Source organism: Syzygium oleosum, unplaced genomic scaffold (assembly GCF_021117445.2).
Source record: "Syzygium oleosum isolate NSW1041296 unplaced genomic scaffold, Sole_v2.1 Sole_v2.06, whole genome shotgun sequence".
Lineage (NCBI taxonomy): Eukaryota > Viridiplantae > Streptophyta > Magnoliopsida > Myrtales > Myrtaceae > Syzygium > Syzygium oleosum.
Window position 1 is genome coordinate 2,012,457 of NW_026607490.1, and position 21,325 is coordinate 2,033,781.

Sequence of the window (21,325 nt, forward strand, 5' to 3'; positions counted from 1 at the left end):
TTGAACTATCGGTTAAGTAAAGGGTCAAGAAGGAAAAAAGGCCTCCCCGACATTCTGAGCTGTGAAGGTCAACGCCACGAAAAACCAGAAACCGCTAACGACCAAGATACAGAGGGCGCCGTCAGCAGAGCACCCTCGTGCATGAAGAGAAACCAGCATGCTGGTCCTGGTTTTGGGTTGACATGGTTTCGCCTTTTCTTTTTCTCTTTCTCGAACGTTGATTGGTGCTAAACCACGTGTCTTCTCTTCGCGTTGCGGGCTAGAAATACCAACTTCACACTAAGCACACTGGTATATGGTAGCGTGGTTTCGCCGTTCTTTATTCTCTTCCTCGAACGTTGATTGGTGCAGAACCATGAGTCCTCTCTTCGCCTCGTGGGCTACAAATACCATCACCCATCACCCACTTCTCTTCACATCCAGAAGAAGGAATCATCTATTTCATCGCTCAAGTCGAAAGAAGCCGAGGAGTTTGTACAACTATGTCGAGCACTGTCGGGAAAGTCATTCGTTGCAAAGGTGCGAGCTTCTGCGATAGAAAGATTAAGCATTTCATGCTCTATTTCTGTTTTGGTTCACCCATTTGAGTCAGATTCGCATGGTTCTTTGCGGTTATCTAATTTATGGTTTTCGTGGAACTTCCCCATTGATTATATCCTCCTCAGGACGTGTTTTTTTCCGAATATCAGGTTGATTATGCAGCTGAGATTTAGGACTTGTGATTAATTGTTGGTTCTGCTAGTTAAGTTGTGCCCCCCTGCATATAATGATGTTGCTTGAGTTGCTAATTCCACTGCCTAAAATGGTCCCCATCATATGCCAGTATTGAATGGACGTACAGTCTCTGCTGATTCTGATAATTTCTGCTTTCTTGTCTTCAAATGAAGCTTCAATTGAAAGAATCTGAACATGGTGGTGACCCTTTCGTAGATTGGTCATTGAATAAGCCATTTCAGCTAATTTGCCCAGTTTTGGTCTTCCGCCCCCGTTCATCGTGATATCAATAACCCGTCTTTAGAATACGCTATGATGTCCGGCCTTATCAAAGTTTTTACCTTCTCCTCAAAACATCCAATCACTGCATTCTACTTGCATTAACCGAACGATTTTGGATATTAGCTGCGGTGGCATGGGAAGCCGGAAAGCCACTGGTGATAGAAGAAGTGGAGGTGGCTCCTCCGCAGGCCATGGAGGTTCGCGTGAAAATCCTCGTCACGGCACTCTGCCATACAGATGTATACTTCTGGGAAGCCAAGGTAAATAGATGTTCCCTCCTTCGATTCGCACGTTCCTTGTAGATTTTTCATCAAAGCAGTTAATTAGCCCTGTCGATCCATCATTTTTCAGGGACAAACCCCAGTTTTTCCTCGCATATTTGGTCACGAAGCAGGAGGGTATGGCCTACTTCTTCATTTGATATTCAATGGGCCTCAGTATTATTCTTTCTTTCAGTGGTGCTTATAAATTGTGATCTTCTTGATTCATAGGATTGTCGAAAGCGTCGGTGAGGGTGTGACAGAGCTCAAACCTGGCGATCACGTGCTTCCAGTGTTCACGGGGGAGTGCAAGGAGTGTCGGCACTGTAAATCTGAGGAGAGCAACATGTGTGACCTCCTCAGGATAAACACAGACAGAGGGGTGATGCTGAACGATGGCAAATCGAGATTCTCCATCAATGGAAAACCCATTTACCATTTCGTCGGGACGTCAACGTTCAGTGAGTACACGGTCATTCATGTCGGTTGCCTAGCCAAGATAAATCCTGCTGCTCCCATGGACAAAGTTTGCATTCTCAGCTGTGGAATATCTACTGGTGCGTAATTGAGATGGTGCTTTTTCACCTGTTCATTCATCAAACTGGTCTTGCTAATCTGAGTTGCAATGCAGGTCTTGGGGCCACCTTGAATGTTGCGAAACCTCCAAAGGGTTCCACTGTTGCTATATTTGGACTAGGTGCTGTTGGCCTTGCTGTGAGTTTCTGCAATTCTCTCCTTTACATGGAAATGCTATTTTTGTACTGAGGACTGCCTGTGCGTTCTTGTTGATCTGAAATGACTGTTCCTTATGACTTTTGATCAGGCGGCTGAAGGTGCCAGAATTGCCGGAGCTTCGAGGATCATTGGTGTCGATCTCAATTCGAAAAGATTTGACGAGGGTGAGTACAATTCTAACGAGATTAATACTTGGAATCTAAATAGTGTCTCTACTGTTCCGGTGTTTCACGGGACTTGGTCCTTATGGAAGATACTTAACAGCATTCCAAATAAAAGGTGGTCTCATGAGTTTTGAGTACTGAAAAGGAAATAAAAAAAATTGCCTCATCACGAAGCTTTCGCTAGTTTCTTTTGTTTACACTGTAGGCATTTTGATCCGCTCTATCGAGTATAGCTTGAAATTTTCTTCCCAATGAATTTGCGGTTCCATCTAACCTTCTGCTAATGGTCAATTTCTTCATCTGAACAGCCAAGAAATTTGGCGTTACCGAGTTTGTGAACCCAAAAGATCATCAGAAGCCAGTTCAGGAGGTTAGTAAACCAGTATGTTAAGTTGGAAAACTGAAACTATTAAGTAGAGACTTTAATGCCGGTTCTAATAATGCGATTCCATCATCCTCAGGTTCTTGCTGAAATGACTGACGGGGGAGTCGACCGAAGTGTTGAGTGCACAGGAAGCATCAGTGCCATGATTTCTGCTTTCGAATGCGTTCACGATGTAATCTCCGATGAATTTTGCTGACTGACTCAATATGAATGATTTCGCAAAGTCATTGACGAAAATATTCATGTTCCTCTGTTTGCAGGGATGGGGTGTGGCAGTACTTGTCGGAGTGCCGAACAAAGACGACGCCTTTAAGACTCATCCGATGAACTTCCTGAATGAGAAGACGCTCAAGGGCACCTTCTTCGGCAACTACAAACCACGCACCGACCTTCCAAACGTTGTCGAGATGTACATGAGGAAGGTAAGTGAGCAAAGTTCAAACTAAAGGTTCCTCTTTAATGCTGTGTGAGATAAACGGTGTCATCTAAAACTCTGTTGAAAAGACATGATAATGTGATTCCCATTCAGTGGCCTTATCTTCTTCGAAACTTCAACAAACTCGATGGGAAGCTGACTTCGACCCCGGCTGTCTTATTTCTGCAGGAGCTCGAGCTGGAGAAGTTCATCACGCACGAAGTCCGTCTCTCCGAGATCAACAAGGCTTTCGACTACATGCTCAAGGGAGAGTCGCTCCGCTGCATCATCCGCATGGACGGATAGAGGAGCCTTGGCAGCCCGATCGGGTCCGACCCGATACGTTAGATCAGGAACATGATGTTGAAAGTTGGAAGAGTCTTCGTTTGTTTTGTTCCCCCCATGTTGGTTCCCCCCATGTACAGTGTGTACATTGTACCGTGAATTGAGTTTGAATAAAGATGCTAGTCCGAATTGTCACTGTATTTCTGGTGCATAACAACTCCAAAGCTAGTCATAAAATCACATCACCCGTTTGATGACCTATCTTTATTCATGTTCACGGTCCAAGTTTCCCAGATCATTCTAAAAAGGAACGGCAAAAACGGTTCTCGTTAACGAGCGCTCTTAGGGCACCTGTCAAACATACAATTTGAGGAATTTCTCGGTACACAAAATCACCAAATAACTTTTATTTCCGGTCATTTGAGCGGTTCGTGTATTGAAAACCGTAAAACAATTGCTCCAAGTGCCATGTGTTAATAAATGCAAAGAAAATAGTCATTATGCCAATCGTGTAGAGCTGGTTCAGAAAGCATATTGCCATCTAACCCGATCCAACACATAAGGAAAATGAAAAAAGTATTTTTCGATGATAAATTTTTCGTGAAATAAACGGTCCCTAATCGTAAATCCAATTTTTGGCAGGATGATTCCGAAAGTGGGCCGCACCCGCACGGGCCCGGCCCGATCAAGCCAGCGAATCCGCGGGAGGCCGAATGGGCTGGCCCGGCCCGGCCCAATGAATTTCCCGCCAAATCAGACGATGACGCGCCAACATCCATCCCGCCGAGCGGCGCTCCTCGGCTGTAAGGGAAGAGAACGGAAGAAGGCCTTCGAATTTCAGAGAGAGAGGGAGGGAGGAGGAGGAGGAGGAGGAGAAGCGACGGAGGAGTGTGGGCGGCGGCGGCGGCGGCGAGATGAAGGGGGGCACGGTCCAGATCAATTGGCACGAGACCAAGCCCGTCCTAACCCTAGATTTCCACCCCATCTCCGGCCTCCTCGCCACCGGCGGCGCCGATTTCGACATCAAGGTGCTCCTCCATCTTCCGTTTTCTTTCTCCTTGTGTGGTGGCTCGTTCCATTGCTTTTTTTTTGTGGGGCTTCATCGCTACTGTTACCCATTTTGTGGGTCAAAAGTTTGCAACCTGGTTCGTCGGCTCTTGCCGTTTGATATCTCGGCGTGTTGCTCTGGGTTTTGGGTTCGAATTCGTTTTTCGGCTCCCCTGCTGCTCTTGGGTTAATTTCCAGGGGCATTTTACTCGTCTTCGCTGTGTCAAGTCTGTGCTTTTCGGAATACAGTGAGTGTGACTGCTGTCTATTGTCCTGGCTCTTCTTTCTTTAGTGTTCCGAAACAAAGTAAGTCTGTGCTTTTTGAAGCCCTTTATAGTAGATTACTTGATGAATGCGATTTCGGTGATCATTAGCGCGTCATATTTTCTGGATGTGCATGATACTTTCTCCCCGATGGTCAATGTAACTGTTCTTGTTGGATCGTGTCGAGTTCGATCGCCACCCTAGATTCAATGGATGTCTCATTTATCAAATGGCAGGTGGTGTATATGGGATCCGAGTTAAAGTTGAAGGATACCCTACCCGCCGTGTTAAATTGAGTTTCGGAGTCTTATGTATTTACTTAGATAAAGATGAGTTGCTAATTTCTCATTTAGCCTGAAGAATAATTCCGCTGTGACTGTGTTTTCCTAGCTTTGGCTTTTAGTTTGCGAAGAGCAGAAGAAAGGTCCTGTAGCAGCCTATCAGGACAGTCTCACGTACCACAGCTCTGCTGTAAATATCCTGCGCTTTTCTCCATCAGGTGAGAATACTCGATGCTGGTTAAATATGCTCAATGTGTTTAAAGCATATGAGGAGGTTCTTCATCTAATCCTTCCCCTATGTTTCTTAAGAAATAGATAGCTTATCAAACACATTGCTATTTTGTAGCCACACACATCACCATGTCTTGCAACTTACTGACACACTTCTAGGCGTCCCTGCATTGCATCTCTTGAGAGTGAGACTCTATCTAATGATAATAAATCCATGACAATTGAACCTAATGCAAAATCTTACGGCAGTAGGCAGTACATGAGTGTTTTCTTCATTAAACAAATTTTACTATAGCTCTGGTTGAATCATTTATTCTTTTTTAGAGGTAAAGGATTTATTTATTTTTCAGTTTGTATCTATCTTTGGCTTTTCACCTTTTAAATTCAATCCTTGATATGAACATCAGTAGTTGCACAGTGATAGTCAATAATAATCCTCTATGTCATGCAGGGGAATTACTGGCCTCTGGTGCTGATGGTATGGTGTCAACTCATGTTTCAAGCTACTTTTCCAGTACAGGTTGGGAGCCATTGGTGGTACGAAGAGGCTAATTAGTTTGATAGCATGTCTTGTTTTTCAGGAGGAGAGCTGATCTTATGGAAGTTGCACATAGGTGAAGCTGGTCAGACGTGGAAAGTTCTCAAGACATTATCGTACGACCATCTTCTCTGATTTATGTTGTGCTTCTTCCTTCAAAGAATTTGCTGATGTCCAATGTCAGATCATGCCAATTATCTCTAGCATTTTCTTCTCGGATGACTTCACTCTGGAAATTAGCAGCTAATGTCCCTTCAAGTGGTGTTTACTTGGAAAAAGGAAATCTCTCATACTAAATAATGTTGTTTAAGAAGGGTTGACAATTCGTGTTTGCATGATGTGTTCGTGTCAACTATTCGTTTCATTTTGTGCCGTTACAAAAATGATTCGAATTTTCACTAAAAATGAGGGAAAACATGTCAATTAGTATCGGTTTTGAGTTCAGTCGCGCCATGTCATGTCGGGTTCAGATTTATTCCAGTATATTTTTTTCGGGTTCAAGTCATGTTCTCATGTCGTGTCGGGAATCGCCAGTCCTCTGAAGGCTGTTTTGTATATATATTATCATTACTATTTGTATTATATATGGGCTTTAAACTAAGTTAATGTAGGCTGTCTCGACACGAGAGCATGACTTGAAACATGAGAATATTGGTATTTGTATAGAAGCATAAGCTAAATTTAAAGTCAGGTGGAACAGATTCATTGTGTTGCCCGGCTTTAGGGATGTGGGTTTCAGCTCGTACAGTGATGCACATATTTTGTATTTCATTTTGCTATGTCGGTTTATTAACTAGTGTGGATGCATATTGGCAAGACATTGGGCAGACTTTGTAGAGTAAATCCGGTTTTAATGTGTCACTTTTTGTGAGCCAGGTTTCATCGGAAGGACGTTTTGGACCTTGAATGGTCTAAAGATAGTGCATTTCTGATTTCAGGATCAGTTGATAATTCTTGCATTATTTGGGATGTTAATAAAGGTAAGAAGGACTATCAAACTAAGAACTTTTAGTTTCATAGTTGAAAATATTGATGAACAAAAAATTCTACTCCTTTTCAGGATCAGTTCGTCAGATTTTGGATGCTCATTTGCATTATGTTCAGGGGGTCGCATGGGATCCATTGGCTAAATATGTGGCTTCTCTCAGTTCAGATAGGACCTGTCGAATTTATGTCAATAAGCCTCAGATAAAAGGAAAGAGTTCAGAGAAGATGAATTATGTCTGTCACCATGTTGTCTCCAAGGTAGAACCCCAGCAACCAGATGATTCAAGGGTATAGTTAGAGCAGATCATCTTCTTTCTCTGGTCCTAACGCCACTAAATCTATTACAGTGTTAAGGAATACTAAACGTCTTTTGTGGTTTGTGACAGCCTGTGAAAAGTCATCTCTTTCATGATGAGACATTACCATCATTCTTTCGAAGATTAGCCTGGGCACCAGATGGATCCTTTTTACTTGTGCCTGCTGGTACTCACATGATTCCCTGCATTTTCACTGGCCTTTTTTTTTTCTCAACCTTATCGATAAATTAGGTTTGATGATTCTTGGCTCTGATTTTTGTGAATGAGCTCCATCTTTAAGTAGTATATTTCAGCAATAGTTTCCTGAAGTACTTTGAGCTTGCAATATTTGTCACATAACATCAGGTTGGTTGCAACAAAAAATATATCCCCCTACCAATGTTGCTTCTCCACTACTGCAGGTTCTTACAAATTATTGCCTTCAGCAGAACCTGTAAATACTGCTTACGTAATTTCTAGAAGAGATCTTTCAAGGTAAGACTTTGACTCCTATCTGTCTTTTCAGAAGACTTCTTCAGGTTTGAGTACACTATCCGTGTTAAAAAGCTTAAAGTAATAATGGCTTGGAGATAGCATAATTAAAGCTAAAGTACCATATATTAGTCGCTCTGCATGAAAGTAACCTTGGGATTTACTCTTCAAATTATTGATCACATTTAGGAGATGGTCAAATCAAAGTGCAGGCATAGTTTTTTTGTGAGGTTTATAAATGTGGTTCCATTGTGATTCTGATATAACCTTGAGGAAGAAATAACGTAGGAACTGGGAATTCTGATCTTGCAGATGTATATGGGTAGCTTCTTTGTCTTGCATTTTAAATCTTGTACATTCTAGTTTGTCTAATTCTTGTCAAGCTTTCTCATCCAACATCAAACGAGAATTAAGCCTGGCCTTCCATTTGTCCACCGAAGAAACTCTCAGGGCATGATTTTCTTTTCTTAATCTGCAGACCTGCTATACAGCTCCCTGGAGCTAGCAAACCTGTTGTTGCAGTTCGTTTCTGTCCTGTGGTATTTAATCTTCGAGGATCCAACTCTGGTATGTTGCATAGATCACAATGTTGTTTCCAAGCTAAGAAAAAGATCAAGTGGGGCATTAAGTCGGATAACTTTTGATGCTTTTGCAGCTGGGTTTTTCAAGCTCCCTTATCGCATTGTTTTTGCCGTGGCTACTTTGAATTCCTTGTACATCTATGACACGGAAAGTGTCCCACCAATAGCAGTTTTGGCTGGTCTTCACTATGCAGCTGTAACTGATATTGCATGGTAAGTTGGGTGATTTTATTCAATAGTGCTAAAGTTTACTCTCTGTCAGCCAGAAGCTTTTTTCTGGTGCAAACAGCTACTCTTGGAAAGTCAAGATAAAAATCGAATGTCTGCTAGCTGCGTTTCTGTGCTGCGATTACTTTGGTGCTGGAACATTTGTTGCCTTAATCCTGCTCGTAATACTTTTTCCTGAATTAGACGCATTGGGCTAATTCTGGAGCCACAGCAGAGAAAATTCTCCTGCATTCATTTATTCAAGATCTACATCTAAATTTGGACACAGCTCTGTAAAGGATATTATTACTCTCTGGACTGTGTATTTGTTGAGCAGTGAAATTCAGGAATTTGCTCTAGATTGGCTCCAAATTCCTGCTTCTATCTAATTCATAATGGATTCTAATTTATTATGTCATTAATGTGTAAGCTTTCTACACTCTTGGTATTTGTTGAAGTATCGTAGGCGACGTTTGATGTAGCTTATCAATCATACTCTTGATGTTAGATCCCATGTTTTCTTCTTAGGAGCCTGATTTGCTTCCAAACACTGTAGTTGGTATACAGTATGTACTAATAAGTGCTACTAATTGCTCTTAAAAGGTCTCCAGATGCCCATTTCTTAGCACTTTCTTCTCAAGACGGCTATTGTACCTTGTTGGAATTTGAAAATAATGAATTGGGGTCCCCTGCCTTCATATCAGGTTGGTTTACTTTTATGTCTATCGCTTGCATCTATCCACTTAGATTAGCTTTTCTTGGTTGCTTAATATATTCTTTTCACTATTTCAGCGGAGAATATTGTGGAGGAAAAGAAAATTGATGAGCAGAAGGCGGAGGTTTCAATTGAATCTACTACCAGTGACGAAAACATGAAGGCTCAGGCAGACAAGGGAGATGTTAAGGAGGTGTCTCCTACTGTAACGAGCTCTTCTGTCTCAAATAAGCAGGCCAAGAGGCGCATTACTCCAATGGCAATTGATTAGACATAAATTGTAAATGTTTTTTTGTATAAGTATGTTTTATTTGATTACCTTATGTTACATCCACATTGCTTCCAATGGCATATGGAGAAAAAGTTACTACTCAGTTACCACACCGCTCAAATCGTGTTCCATTTCTAGGATCTTCATGCTTCCTATTGGAATCGTGCTATTATCTTGTTAGGATCTTGTTAGTATAGATCGGCTTCTTATTTTAAGTCACAGTAAATTATGCTACTGAAGGTGGAATCAGTTTATTTGCTCTCTGTCTCGTGCGAGGCAATGACCCTCAGATTCCAATGGTTTTATCGCGTGGCGATTCATTGTAATGCTGGACCATGTGCTCTGCTTTTTCTGGATTTGCTTTTATCTCGATCAATCAGTTTGTGTGAATGTTATTCGAGTTACTGTGCCTCTTTACAATTTATTTACTTTACCTTGTTCACCGAAGAGGGCTTAACTGTTGCAAGGGAAATGAAATGTTATTCGAGTTACTGTGCCTCTTTACAATTTATTTACTTTACCTTGTTCACCGAAGAGGGCTTAACTGTTGGAAGGGAAATGATTAAATACAGCAGCAAGCCAATGCTCTTTATGTGAAAAAAATATTCATATTATCCTGCCCTTGCCGAGATGCATTTCCCATTATTCTGTCGGGTTTTGTTCATCATATCCCTTGCAAAACCTGTGTAGTCATAGACTGACGACTGACTTCAAAGGCAAGCTTAAGATGACAAGTGCTTTCATGGGACCATTTTGGTTCCTATTTCTTTCCTCGATATGTTTTGGAATATGCACGTCATTAGTTTCTTTTAAGCATTTTCGCGATGAATGTACCAGCTTTTTTGCAATGGACATCTCACTTACAGCACCAACAGCTACGGTCGCCTCAAAGGAATGGATAGCATCTGTAACCCCTGTTACAGCCTCATGCCAGAACCAGCAAAGAGCGCACAGAAATCAAGCTGTTTGAACCTTTTTACCACTTCTTTCCTTTTCCTCTTTGTTGGAAACAAAATTGTGTAGCTGTTGGTAAAATACAGAGTGTACAGACAGTGGAAATGATTGTTGCATCTGAGAAACAAAATTTGACCTCTGAAAAAAACTAAAGAATTGCAGAAAGAATGAAAAAAAATCACTTCGTGTCGCGTAACTGTTCTTAGTTAGTAGCTCTGTCATTCTCCAAGGAATCTGGATTTACTCGGAGACTTGCCAAAAGTATCGGGCATTGTGCCAAAACAATCAGAAAGGAGAGATCAATGTAGACAGATCAATAAAACTTGATCATTCTGGCTCTCTAGGGGTTGGAGGATGTAGCAATTGCTCTCGTACACTGCGGAGCTATATATTCTCTTCTTCAATCTGCAGTAATTTAAAACAGGTCAGAGAAGTAAATCATTTTAAAAAGCAGAAAACAATTGAGGATAATAGGCAGTATCAGAAGTCCATAAAGGCTGCGCCATGCAGGAGTGGTCATTTAGAAGAAGGGAATGCAATTTGCAGCTGTGGTCAATTGCAGTTAAATAAGATCGTCTTAAGCATTGGCCACTAACTGTAAAGTAGAAGATATTCTACTCAAATACATTAGAATCGGGAAGACTTCCTCTTTGGAGTTCTGAATAACAAATGTAGTCCTACCTGAATGTAATATATGAATACAAAAGATAACTGTGGGTGAATAATATTACCGGTGCTTAATGCTTATGTAAGAATACTTTTTCAGACTAATTTCATTTACAAGGAGAAAGTATCTTATGTTATGGAGACACATGTGGCAGTGTTGACATGGTATAACCAATCAATCACCACTATCTATAAAGTACCTTTGCCTTTACAAGGTCAATTCCAACTTCATTTCCAAGTAAACGGCAAGAAGAGACAAACAAGAAAAAGGATGAGATAAATGAAAACGGAGAGATTGGAACTGACCCCCTGGTGCCATTCTCTACGGAGGCGATTCATGGTTAGTAAGAAGGTAATAAAGGAGAATTTCATTCCACATATCAGGTAATCCAGGAAGACACCAGTGGCTGCAGTCGGCCACAGATGGATTATCGCTCCAATTGCCCACGTGTGCATCAATTCGGAAAGCTGACAGCGATGTAATGCGCAAAAGGGTAATAGGAAAGCTCATGTTCTTCACCACCTCCTCTGCAATGTCTGCGAATACATGTGGGTCTCTCTTGCTATCTTCCGGCAGGGGGTACCGAGTCATGTTGCAAGATCTAATTCTTTGGTCACTGATACTGACGTATTTGATGGTATTAGTCATATTGAAAGACAAAAATGTCAATGCCAAGTTGATAAGAAGTCTTGCATGAAAATAGAAAAGCATGACGATCTATTTATGCAATCTCTTCAAATTTATCCAAACAAAGATGACACCAGTAAGTTATGCTTTTGATAAATTTTCCCTTTAGACCAAATTATCAGGCATCCTCAGAAATCAAATTTTAATCACTTAACTAAGAAGAAAGATGAAACTTCTCCTTCAGGCATCTGTGATGTATCATAAAAACAGTCCTTCCATGGAAAAGTTCGAATCATAGGACAAGTTTGATATTACAGGAAGTGAAAGGAGAGTCTTACTTCTGAAGACAAAACGTGAGTTTTATTCCAGAAACAACGTTTACAGATAGAAAAGTTGCCAAGCAAGGTGATGGTGCAGCATATCTCTGATACATATCAAAGGGAAAATTTTAATATAAAGCAATACCTCCAATGAGATGGTTCAAAAGTCCTGAAAAAGACACTTGTTCGTTTTCTGTCAATTGCTCTCTCGACCCACGATGCCCAAGTCTCAAGTGCTACTCTGAAAGCACCAGGAATTGACAATCCAAGCTTTAATGAACTTCTGACCTGGAAATAACAACCCCTGCCAAACATAAAGTTCAGAAGAAAAGCAAACACTAAAACAGAACATGATAACAGAGCAAACTAAAAAGCTGATTTCACATGACTTATTCTTCATCTATACAATGGGAAAGTATCGGGGATGGAAACGAAGATAATGCAAGCTGTCAGTCATCAGTAGCATTACACGTTCAGTGGAGAACAAAGGCCAAGGGTGGACGATATATACAAACAATAGCCCAATATAAGGATATTATAAATCATGTTCATAATTAAGAAACTGCATTGGTATAGTACATGGCTGGCAATATAAAAAATAATTGTCATGTGTGAATGTTGAAACTTTGAGATTCACCGTGAGTATGAAGCATAAAAACTTGGAACATTTGATGCTGTAGACACTAGCACAGTGCATCATCAACAAGCATCTGAGCACCACTTATGTTGATGACAGGACAAAAAACTTACGTTTCGAAGAGCTTCCCCGGCACCCACCACTGCCCTGTGTTGAAAATTAGAACATCCGAATCAACCCAATGAATACTAATATCATCAAGTTTGTCCAATTTAAGCGTTGACCTGACCCTTCGTGGTGCATGCCTAGGCGTCCAACCATGTTGCACTAGGAAAACAGACCGAAAGAATTCAATGGTGAAGTTGAAGGAGCTAAAGCGAACACCTAAGAATCTGATCCGCTTTGTGATCATACTCCCATTTACTTCATACACACTCTTCTTATCCTCCACTCCAGTCATGAGCAAACATATCAACGACTCCCACTGCGACCTGCTCATTGAATCACCAACAAAGACAAGCCTTCTGTTTCTCAGCCACTCAAGTATGGTACGCACATCAAATTTCGGAACGACGCAGTTCTTGGGCTTCCACCTCCACTTAAGATATTCTTCATCTGTCCTACCATTACCCAAGCAATTGAATCCTTGCTCAGCAAAAGGACATTCCGAAGCATTGTATAATGGATGGCTATCATCCCGAACCCAACTCCCATCAGAAACATCACAAACACTCGTCGACTCATTACTCTGGGAAATAGTGTCACCATTGAAGGTATGCTTTAGACTAGGAACCACGAATATATAGCTGGCAGAAATGGCCAGCAGAAAAGTAAACAGAAATCCTATCACAATAGGCACGTGAAGGTGGCGCGAAACCACGGTGGATCGGCCAAGTCTTGGGCTTCCGACACTCAAGGCCCTGCGGTTCAACGACACACTTCTGTTGAAAGTATGCATTATCTTACAAAGCCATGGAACCAAGATTCAATGGACACTCTCGCCATAGAAAAGACCGTTTGTATACCAGCACGCCATAAATCACATCTCCTCATAGGACCCAAAAGCATCGATCGATCCAGTAAGTTCCATTCCATCAAAGACCATCAGTCCAACATTGCAACAGTGCTTGTGTCCATTCAAGGCACAAAATCATCGCCAAATCGAAGTAGAAACGTAATCGGAAATCGATATTTCACATCCTAATAACGAATCCACAAGATCCCCCCACAACCCAGAGCTATATGCATATCCTAAAGCCTCGCATAACCATCTAATCACAACCCAACAAGAAAACCGGCCGAAATATCAGATGGGCACGGACCAAATCTCAGAAAGCAACGAACTTGAATGAATGCAGAAACATTGCCCCCGCGCAACGCTTCATATATCAGCGTCAGGGAAAAGCGTGGGAGATTCAAGAAGCGTATCTGGGTGATGCTGGAGAGTTCAAGATTGCACCATGTGATGCGAACGGATCGACAGGTGGTTCAATAGCGAAGACAAGATCCAGAGTGGTTGAGAGAAACAGAGAGAGAGAGAGAGAGAGAGAGAGAGAGAGAGAAGTGGCATTTTCAAAATGGAAGAGAGAGAGAGAGAGAGAGAGAGAGAGAAGCCTGGAGAGAGTGGTTGATATGAATCATATGATATTCAAAGTAGTTATTGCTGGGAAGGGAAGAGGTCAGCCTTGTCATTTCGGTTCAGCGGGCATGGGAACGCCAAGAAAACGAAACACGACCAAGCTTCTTTGTCTCTGTCTCTTCCCCTGTCGATGTCTTCCTTTAATTCCTTTCTTTAATCACCGTCCCAGATCGCAACCTCGCAACCCAATTTCGCACCGGTTTTCTTGTGTGCATGGTGTTTTTCTTTGGCAAAAGATTTCAAGAAGATTTCTCCTGCATTTCTTTTTTTTTTGGGAAAGTCTATTTTCATATATGTATTTGGTAGTCCGAATTTGAATTCAGATAAGATAACAAATTATCATATTTAGTATTTGGTAACGTCATTCGAATCGGATAAACTCGGATAAAATGTTGGATAAGAAATCAGGCTTAAAGGATGGGATAAACCCAGATTGGATAAAAAAAAATTAGGAAAAAAATAACCATCTATGTTATCCTCCATGATGGAGTGATGGAGCAACGCATTTAACGAACATGAGCAAGGAACCTAGAATTCTTGACACTTTTTGCGGATGTAGTTTGCTCTCCATTTGATCCATTGAGGAATCGTCAGTCAATCATTCTCAATTCGCTCATGTTCGCGGACGATTGCGATTTTGAACCTCCGCATGGTTCTATTATCCGATATGGGGGATCAATTGGAGTCGACCTTCTCACTAGCCCCTCCTCCACCGGACCCAGTTGACCATCATGACCATTAACATAGTCAATCTCCTTCAATTTGTCGCTATTAGTTTCTCCTAATTCAACCCAGTCATCTGCTCCTTCTCCATTACTATTTTCGCTACACCAACGACAATGCCCGTTGCACGATTGCCGTTGCCGTAGAGACACTCAGAGACACGGCCGGGAGGAGGGATGCTAACAATCTTGGACTTTTTTTTTCCAGAGGTGATGGCCGATAAGCCTCACCGTCCACTGGCAAGGGCAATCTCTTTGGCCACTAGTAAAGGCGAGCCTCGCCTAACCATTAGCGTGTAAATTGGCTAAAAGAACTACATTAGAAAATTTGTCAAATTGAAAGGTTTAAGGATAAATTAATATTTGTACAATAGATTTAGCACTTTTTTTATAATTAACCCTGTAAATTTTCATGTGGAAAATAATATTGATGAATACAAATGCAAGAAAATACATAGATGATCAATAACAAACTTCTTAGAAGCATGACCAAGAGAACTGCAATAATATGAATGACATCACATCTTTGATTTTAAATGAGGTACAATTTCTTAACGACATGAACTAACACTAAGGTTACGTTTGGTCATCCGGATTTTTAGCTAGGATAGGATTAGATAGGATAGTATATAAAATCCAAGGGATTTGCTATATCCTATTTACTGCTTGGTGAATCGCAGTAATAAAGCTAGATATTTTCATATATTACTATGTTCATTATTTGCTATGAACATTATATCAGTGTAAATGAACCTAAAAATTACACAAACGGAGATGATAAAAATTTCTTATGACACTCTTACCTATTTCATTGTTATTTATTTTGTATTATTTTTCCCTCTCTTTTTTAATTAATTTCTTTTTTATTTCTTCCCCTTCCATCATTCTCTAATAAAATTTTATTAAATAGTAAACTATACAAATATGCCTAAAATATGTAATAAATATAAATACTAAACGTGTATATATATATATATGAAATTTATATCATAAGATAGAAAGAAATTTGAATATATAAATAAAAATAAATAAAAACAAATTTATTGTTATTTTGAATTTTTTATATTAAAATTCAAATATTATTTATATTTGAATATTATTTTAATTTTATTAATTTAACAAGTTTATTATTCGAGAAAAATAACTTTTATATTATGGATATTAGAAGTCCTATCCACCTTTATCCCACCTTCCCCATGAGATAATTTTATCCGGGTTATATCCCTCCTATATCCTACTTTATCCTATCTTGAGCAGACACCAAATACGGGATAGGATAAAATTTATCCTATCCCGAATTTTATCCCAACTACTAAATGTAGCCTAATTACTTTGGAAGATTTACACCAACTTGGTTTTTGTGTATACACTCCAACTTAAATCATTTGATAAATGAGGTACAATTTCTTAACGACATGAACTAACACTAATTACTTTGGAAGATTTACACCAATTTGGTCTTTGTGTATGCACTCCAACTCAAATCATTTGATAGTTAGCATCTTATTTTTTGATATTGATGAAACCTCATTAAATGTTCAAAAGTCCCTTTTGCAAAATATATTATAGATTAGAGATGTCAAAAAACAATTATCTTCTATACAGCATTGAAATTTGTTTCACTTGTGCTTAGATCAGTTTTAAGCCTAATGAATTAATGATGGCAATTTTCCCATTTTGGCAAAAAGAAGGGTGGCAAACCTCATGGTTTCATATCTCTTGTGGGTCCCACTCTTAATTTAAGATTATTTCTTACATGTTTTTTTCTTTTGTTTCAATGTTACGAAAAGACAAAACTATCTACATCATTTTCAAACAACTTATTTTGACCATAGCAGCTTCTTCCGCACCCATTACATTTCAACTTCTTGTTTGCCTTCTTCTGAACTTATTCTCCGTTGTTGTAAATTGAGCAAGCACTAACTATATATTGGTGTAAAGAAATGTTAGTTCTATCTGCACATTGTTTACTATATTTGCCTAGATTATCATGATCGTGAATTTCGACTTTGATATTGTGGTTTATATATGCATTACACACAATGTACTCATAATTCATTGGACTGTTTTTTGTAGTGCATGTGGAAGACGATATTGTATTTTGCTTAAATGTATCTATTGATGATGAAACTGCAAATGGAGAACACCAGTCAATCGTGTCAATAAGTTCATTTGAAACTTTCCCGGGTAATTTTTTAACACCAAAGGATATTTTGAGTAGTGTGCAGACACAATTTCTTGCTCAAGGTTATATTGTCTCTATAAAAAGGCCAAAGACAAATATGTTCTTATTGGTTGCAATAGGGAAAGTACTTATCATGATCGACATAATATTTTAATTGCACATCAGAGTAGAAAGAGCGAATCTCATTTGATTGATTGTCCTTTTGAAGTTTGTTGCTATAAATCGAAGAACAAATTAGGATCACTCAAAATATTTAATGCATCACACAATAAATAATTGAAAATTCGACAATTAGATTCACGGAATAAAATAAAAGTTGACCAGTTAAAATACACAGACTATAACGTGATGACACATATTAAAGTTATAGTTAAACAAAATGCATACTAAAATTGGTACATGGTTCTTTTCACTCCTAAATGTGCTTAGGCTATTTTTTTTCCTAGTACATAAAAAAATAAATATTCAACTCGTTAACACAATAATTAGCTCTTTTTTTTGTCAAATAAATAAGTTAGTTATCTACCAAATTTTTTTTTTTGGGAAAAACCCAAAAAGAAGAAAAGAAGGCAAGCAATAATTTAAAATCAAGAGCAGGTCTTTTAGGGATTTGCTAGCATAACAATCTTTGGGCTACTATTAGAATAACATCATGTTGTGAGCCACAAATTCTCGCAGGAGTGGACCCCACAAGAATTTCCAATTATTTTTTTTTCCAAAACTGGTTGTTATTCTTACAGTATATTAATGACAGTCACATAAACATTTCTCTTTTAATAATTATTCTTTGAGAGGAGCATGGGTAGTTTTATCCCTAGTAAAATCGAAACAAAAGATTAAGAAGAAAAAAAAGGTAAGAAATAATCTTAAATCGAGAGTGGAACCCGCAAGGGATAATGTAGTCAATTCAATGTGAAAATGGTATTAGGCGCCAATAAAGAGATAGAAATAGCACGAGCCGTTTGCAAATTGTCACAATTAATAAAAGGATCCTACTCAAGTTCAACCTGTTTAACCCAGAATTATTTCGTCTAACCTATTTATAGTTAAAAATCGTGTTTTCTCGATTAATGATTAACTTATATTGATTTTTCAATTTAAATAAGATATATTATTCTATACTTTAATACTAAACTCGATATAAGCCAAAATAGTGACAATAAGCATTGTTATACTGCAAAAATGTATCTAGATTTATTACCCAATCAATTCTAAACCTATTGTATAGATACTAATTCAGTCCTAAACTTTTCTATTTTACCAATTTAGTCCTAAATCTTTGTGTGAAATTCTAATATAGTTATTTCGATCAATTTTCGGCGAAAATCACTGACATGGTCGGTAAAAATTGGCCAGAAGGATTACATTGGAATCTCACACAAAGGTTTACGATCAATTCGGTAAAATTGGAAAGACTGGAACTGAATTGGCATCCATACAATAAATTTAGGACTGATTGGATAATTTTCTCCATTATATCGTAACCATAAAATATTAATAGATTATCTAGAATGAATGTTAACCTTTTCATAAATTATACATGAAAGAATTAAATCAAGATATTAGTAAATTTATTTAACTATGTCTAAATAATCATCTCAACTTATTAATTAAGCGCATCAATTTCATAAGCATAGCCATAATGCTTAAATTCGATCACAGGAAAACTATTCGGATATTGTTTGGGTCATGTTCATTTCAAATTAGCCCAATTTGACTCAATAAAATGAATGGTTTATGTGGATCGAGTCCGTATCACATATTTAATAAATAGGTCCTATAATGCTCAAGCTTTTTTATATAACTATGAAACGTGTCATATTCGATTGACCTATGTACATTATACCAATACGTCAACACAGCAGACTTGCAACTACATCAGCACTAACTAACCGACGCCAATGTGTGGTCGGATGATAGAGCTGTCACACTCGATAAGGATTAACCGGTTGCATCGACGTCGAATGGCCAGTCCGATGTTAACCTAATTTAGCATTCTAAGCTAGCTAATTAGCATACACACAACTGACAACCATATCAGCAAAACAAGACTTGACCACGTCGTTGCATACAGTTGAGTTCACTTCGATTAGGGTTTCCCATTTTTTCTACTTGGGAGGTCCTTTTTCAAAGTGTCCTGCACCTGCATGTTGACCCCTTTTCTTTGTTTGCATTGATCATCCCTAAAGCACATGCACATAAAGTAATCATTCTCTAGGGTTTATCTCGTTTAGGATTTACAGAAGCAATGATATCAATTCCCCCAAAGAAACCATATGCTTCTTTTACATGGTAACACAAGCTTGATTCGTTCTATTAGACCAGACCAATCCAATCATATGATATAACAACAAGATGCGCACGTTGGGCCATATGAAAAGAACATAATTTTCCATCCAGTTCCACATACCACGGTAGGCTCTAAATTATTAAAATTGGCCGAAAGGATGACATTGATTGAATTGGCGTACTTGAAAAGTTTAGGATTGAATTGGCGCTATTACAATAGGTTTAGGATTTTTTTGGTAATTTTTCCCATTTTGGGTTTATTATGTGATTTGTTTACATCAAAAAGCAATGACGGAATCAGAATTTCAGTGAGGGACGAATATTTCTACATTGTCTACTTAAAGGATTAATTCTTCATAATAGTATTTCTAAAAGTAAGAAAGAACGCCGCTTAATAGAGTACTAGAAAAAGGTGAAATGATCAAAAAAGTATTGTTTACCGAGATTAAATTAGGAAAGAGTACGATTGATATTTTTTAGCTAGTGAAGTTATTTAAATTTTTTGACAAGAAAAAAGAAGTATTTTAAATTTATTTTAGGTAGTTTCATTTTTTTTAAGCACCAAGCATCCAATTGTTACATCAAAGTATTCAATTAAAAAATTCATCGAAGGCCATCAGTGTTTTTTATGTACGATTTTTTTTGCTTTCATTTTTCGACAACTGAGCAAACTTCATTTATATGAGTACAAATGGAAGATAGACCCACCCAACATAGAGTTGGTCCAACAACGAGGTACATGCATGGACCTAACCCGATCCCTTGCACAGTATTGTCTCACCCTTTCATATGTGTATTTTCTGAACTAGCTCATACATTATTTCTCCTTATTATCTGGTTGCCTAAGAAGGGTCTCTCTTATGGTCTCTAATTTTAGTGCTAAATACGGTGCACAATATCAATTAGAGTTCAAAAGATTACGGCCATTCCCATGCGCCCAATATGCTTCATTATAGATTTTTCTGCCTTGAGTTCAACTTGAGAGGAACTATTAGCAAAATTGCACATAGTCATCTTCTCCTTTTAGAAAATTAGAGGTGTAGATGTCGTTATGTTCAAATGGTTAGTGTCTCTTTCGCATCCAAACTCGAAACAGACCCTAGGAGTTCCGTATCGATATAACGATGATTCACCCCCCATGCATTCAATGTCTCTTAACGCACGTTGTGTTCTTTTTTAGTTTTTTACATTTACTTGACTTGAAAGGGCTTAATTCACAAGAAATACAATGACAATATTAGCTTTGCTAAAGCAGTTACTCAAGAAAAACTACAATGTATGCTTCGGCGAAGTGTCAACCCGAACCATTCATAGATTAACGAACTTTCACCATATGTTGTTTGTGATGTTGGTGCTCCATGACCTATTGTGGGCTTCGAGCAAGCGCCGGATACTCGTGATCAGAGAGCAATTTAAAATAAGAGGAATGCTAGGTATATCAAAGAAAATATTTAAAAAAGTTCTGGTTTAGTAGATGATACATAACACTTAAACGTTTGCTAGAGAAGCGGCGGCTCGAAGCATAAGATAATGAATTCGTCCTAATGTCCAACAAAAGAAACCAAATTTGCACACATTTTCGATATACCTAGTGCCTATGTTTTTACGATAACTTTTCATTTATTAATTGGTACAGAAAGTACAGGATTTTCACATAGGCCGACAATTAATCTTCAACTCGTGGACCTTGACTAAGGATCAATTAGTTTGGAACAAGACCAAAAAGTAAAGAAACCTCGAATTGGTTGTTGTTGGAGATATGCGAGGATCAATTACTGATTATAATTAATCAATCGAAGATTACCTGGAATTATAATTGATTAATTGTATCAATCCAAGATTGGATTTGATCCCATGTATCTTCCTTTATTGTTTCCTTAGTTAATCATTTATTGTATTATAAATAGGAGCTTGTACAATGTAAAGAAGACAAGTCGAGTGAATATAGAAATACATTATTATCTCAATATCTATCTTTTTCTTCAATTTCTGTCATGGTATCATAACCTCCTTTTTTGGCCTAGCTTCCGTGATTCTGGAATTACCTTATGTTCCTGTTTCTACTTTGTTGTTGCGACCCTGCAAAACAAATCAGCACACCAAGTAGGAACTCAAAAATTTCTTTTGATACCATGTCAGACACAAACGAGGAAATCTCACCTCAAAACCAAGCTTCGGAACAAATCAATCCATCT

The 21,325-nt window shown here is 38.7% G+C and overlaps 3 protein-coding genes across 3 annotated transcripts; 2 read left to right on the forward strand and 1 right to left on the reverse strand.

The window, feature by feature from the left end:
• Positions 1-259: 259 nt before the first annotated feature.
• LOC115688821 (alcohol dehydrogenase 1) lies at positions 260-3,444 on the forward strand. Its single transcript, XM_030614742.2, has 10 exons — positions 260-519; positions 1,120-1,256; positions 1,348-1,394; positions 1,488-1,813; positions 1,888-1,970; positions 2,080-2,155; positions 2,464-2,525; positions 2,617-2,712; positions 2,801-2,962; positions 3,145-3,444. Exons 1-10 carry the CDS (start codon positions 483-485, stop codon positions 3,259-3,261), a joined length of 1,143 nt encoding a protein of 380 aa, XP_030470602.1. The 5' UTR covers positions 260-482; the 3' UTR covers positions 3,262-3,444.
• A 648-nt stretch (positions 3,445-4,092) lies between these two features.
• On the forward strand, positions 4,093-9,253 carry LOC115688820 (chromatin assembly factor 1 subunit FAS2). Its single transcript, XM_030614741.2, has 12 exons — positions 4,093-4,268; positions 4,942-5,050; positions 5,515-5,541; positions 5,645-5,717; positions 6,478-6,581; positions 6,662-6,876; positions 6,975-7,071; positions 7,307-7,379; positions 7,855-7,943; positions 8,032-8,170; positions 8,768-8,868; positions 8,957-9,253. The coding sequence occupies exons 1-12, from the start codon at positions 4,155-4,157 to the stop codon at positions 9,148-9,150; spliced, it is 1,335 nt and encodes a 444-aa protein (XP_030470601.2). The 5' UTR covers positions 4,093-4,154; the 3' UTR covers positions 9,151-9,253.
• An 854-nt stretch (positions 9,254-10,107) lies between these two features.
• LOC115688798 (protein trichome berefringence-like 7) lies at positions 10,108-13,881 on the reverse strand. The gene is made up of 4 exons (XM_030614721.2): positions 12,469-13,881; positions 11,864-12,022; positions 11,077-11,393; positions 10,108-10,509 (listed from the first exon to the last, which is right to left on the reverse strand). Exons 1-3 carry the CDS (start codon positions 13,251-13,253, stop codon positions 11,093-11,095), a joined length of 1,245 nt encoding a protein of 414 aa, XP_030470581.2. The 5' UTR covers positions 13,254-13,881; the 3' UTR covers positions 10,108-10,509; positions 11,077-11,092.
• Positions 13,882-21,325: the final 7,444 nt, after the last annotated feature.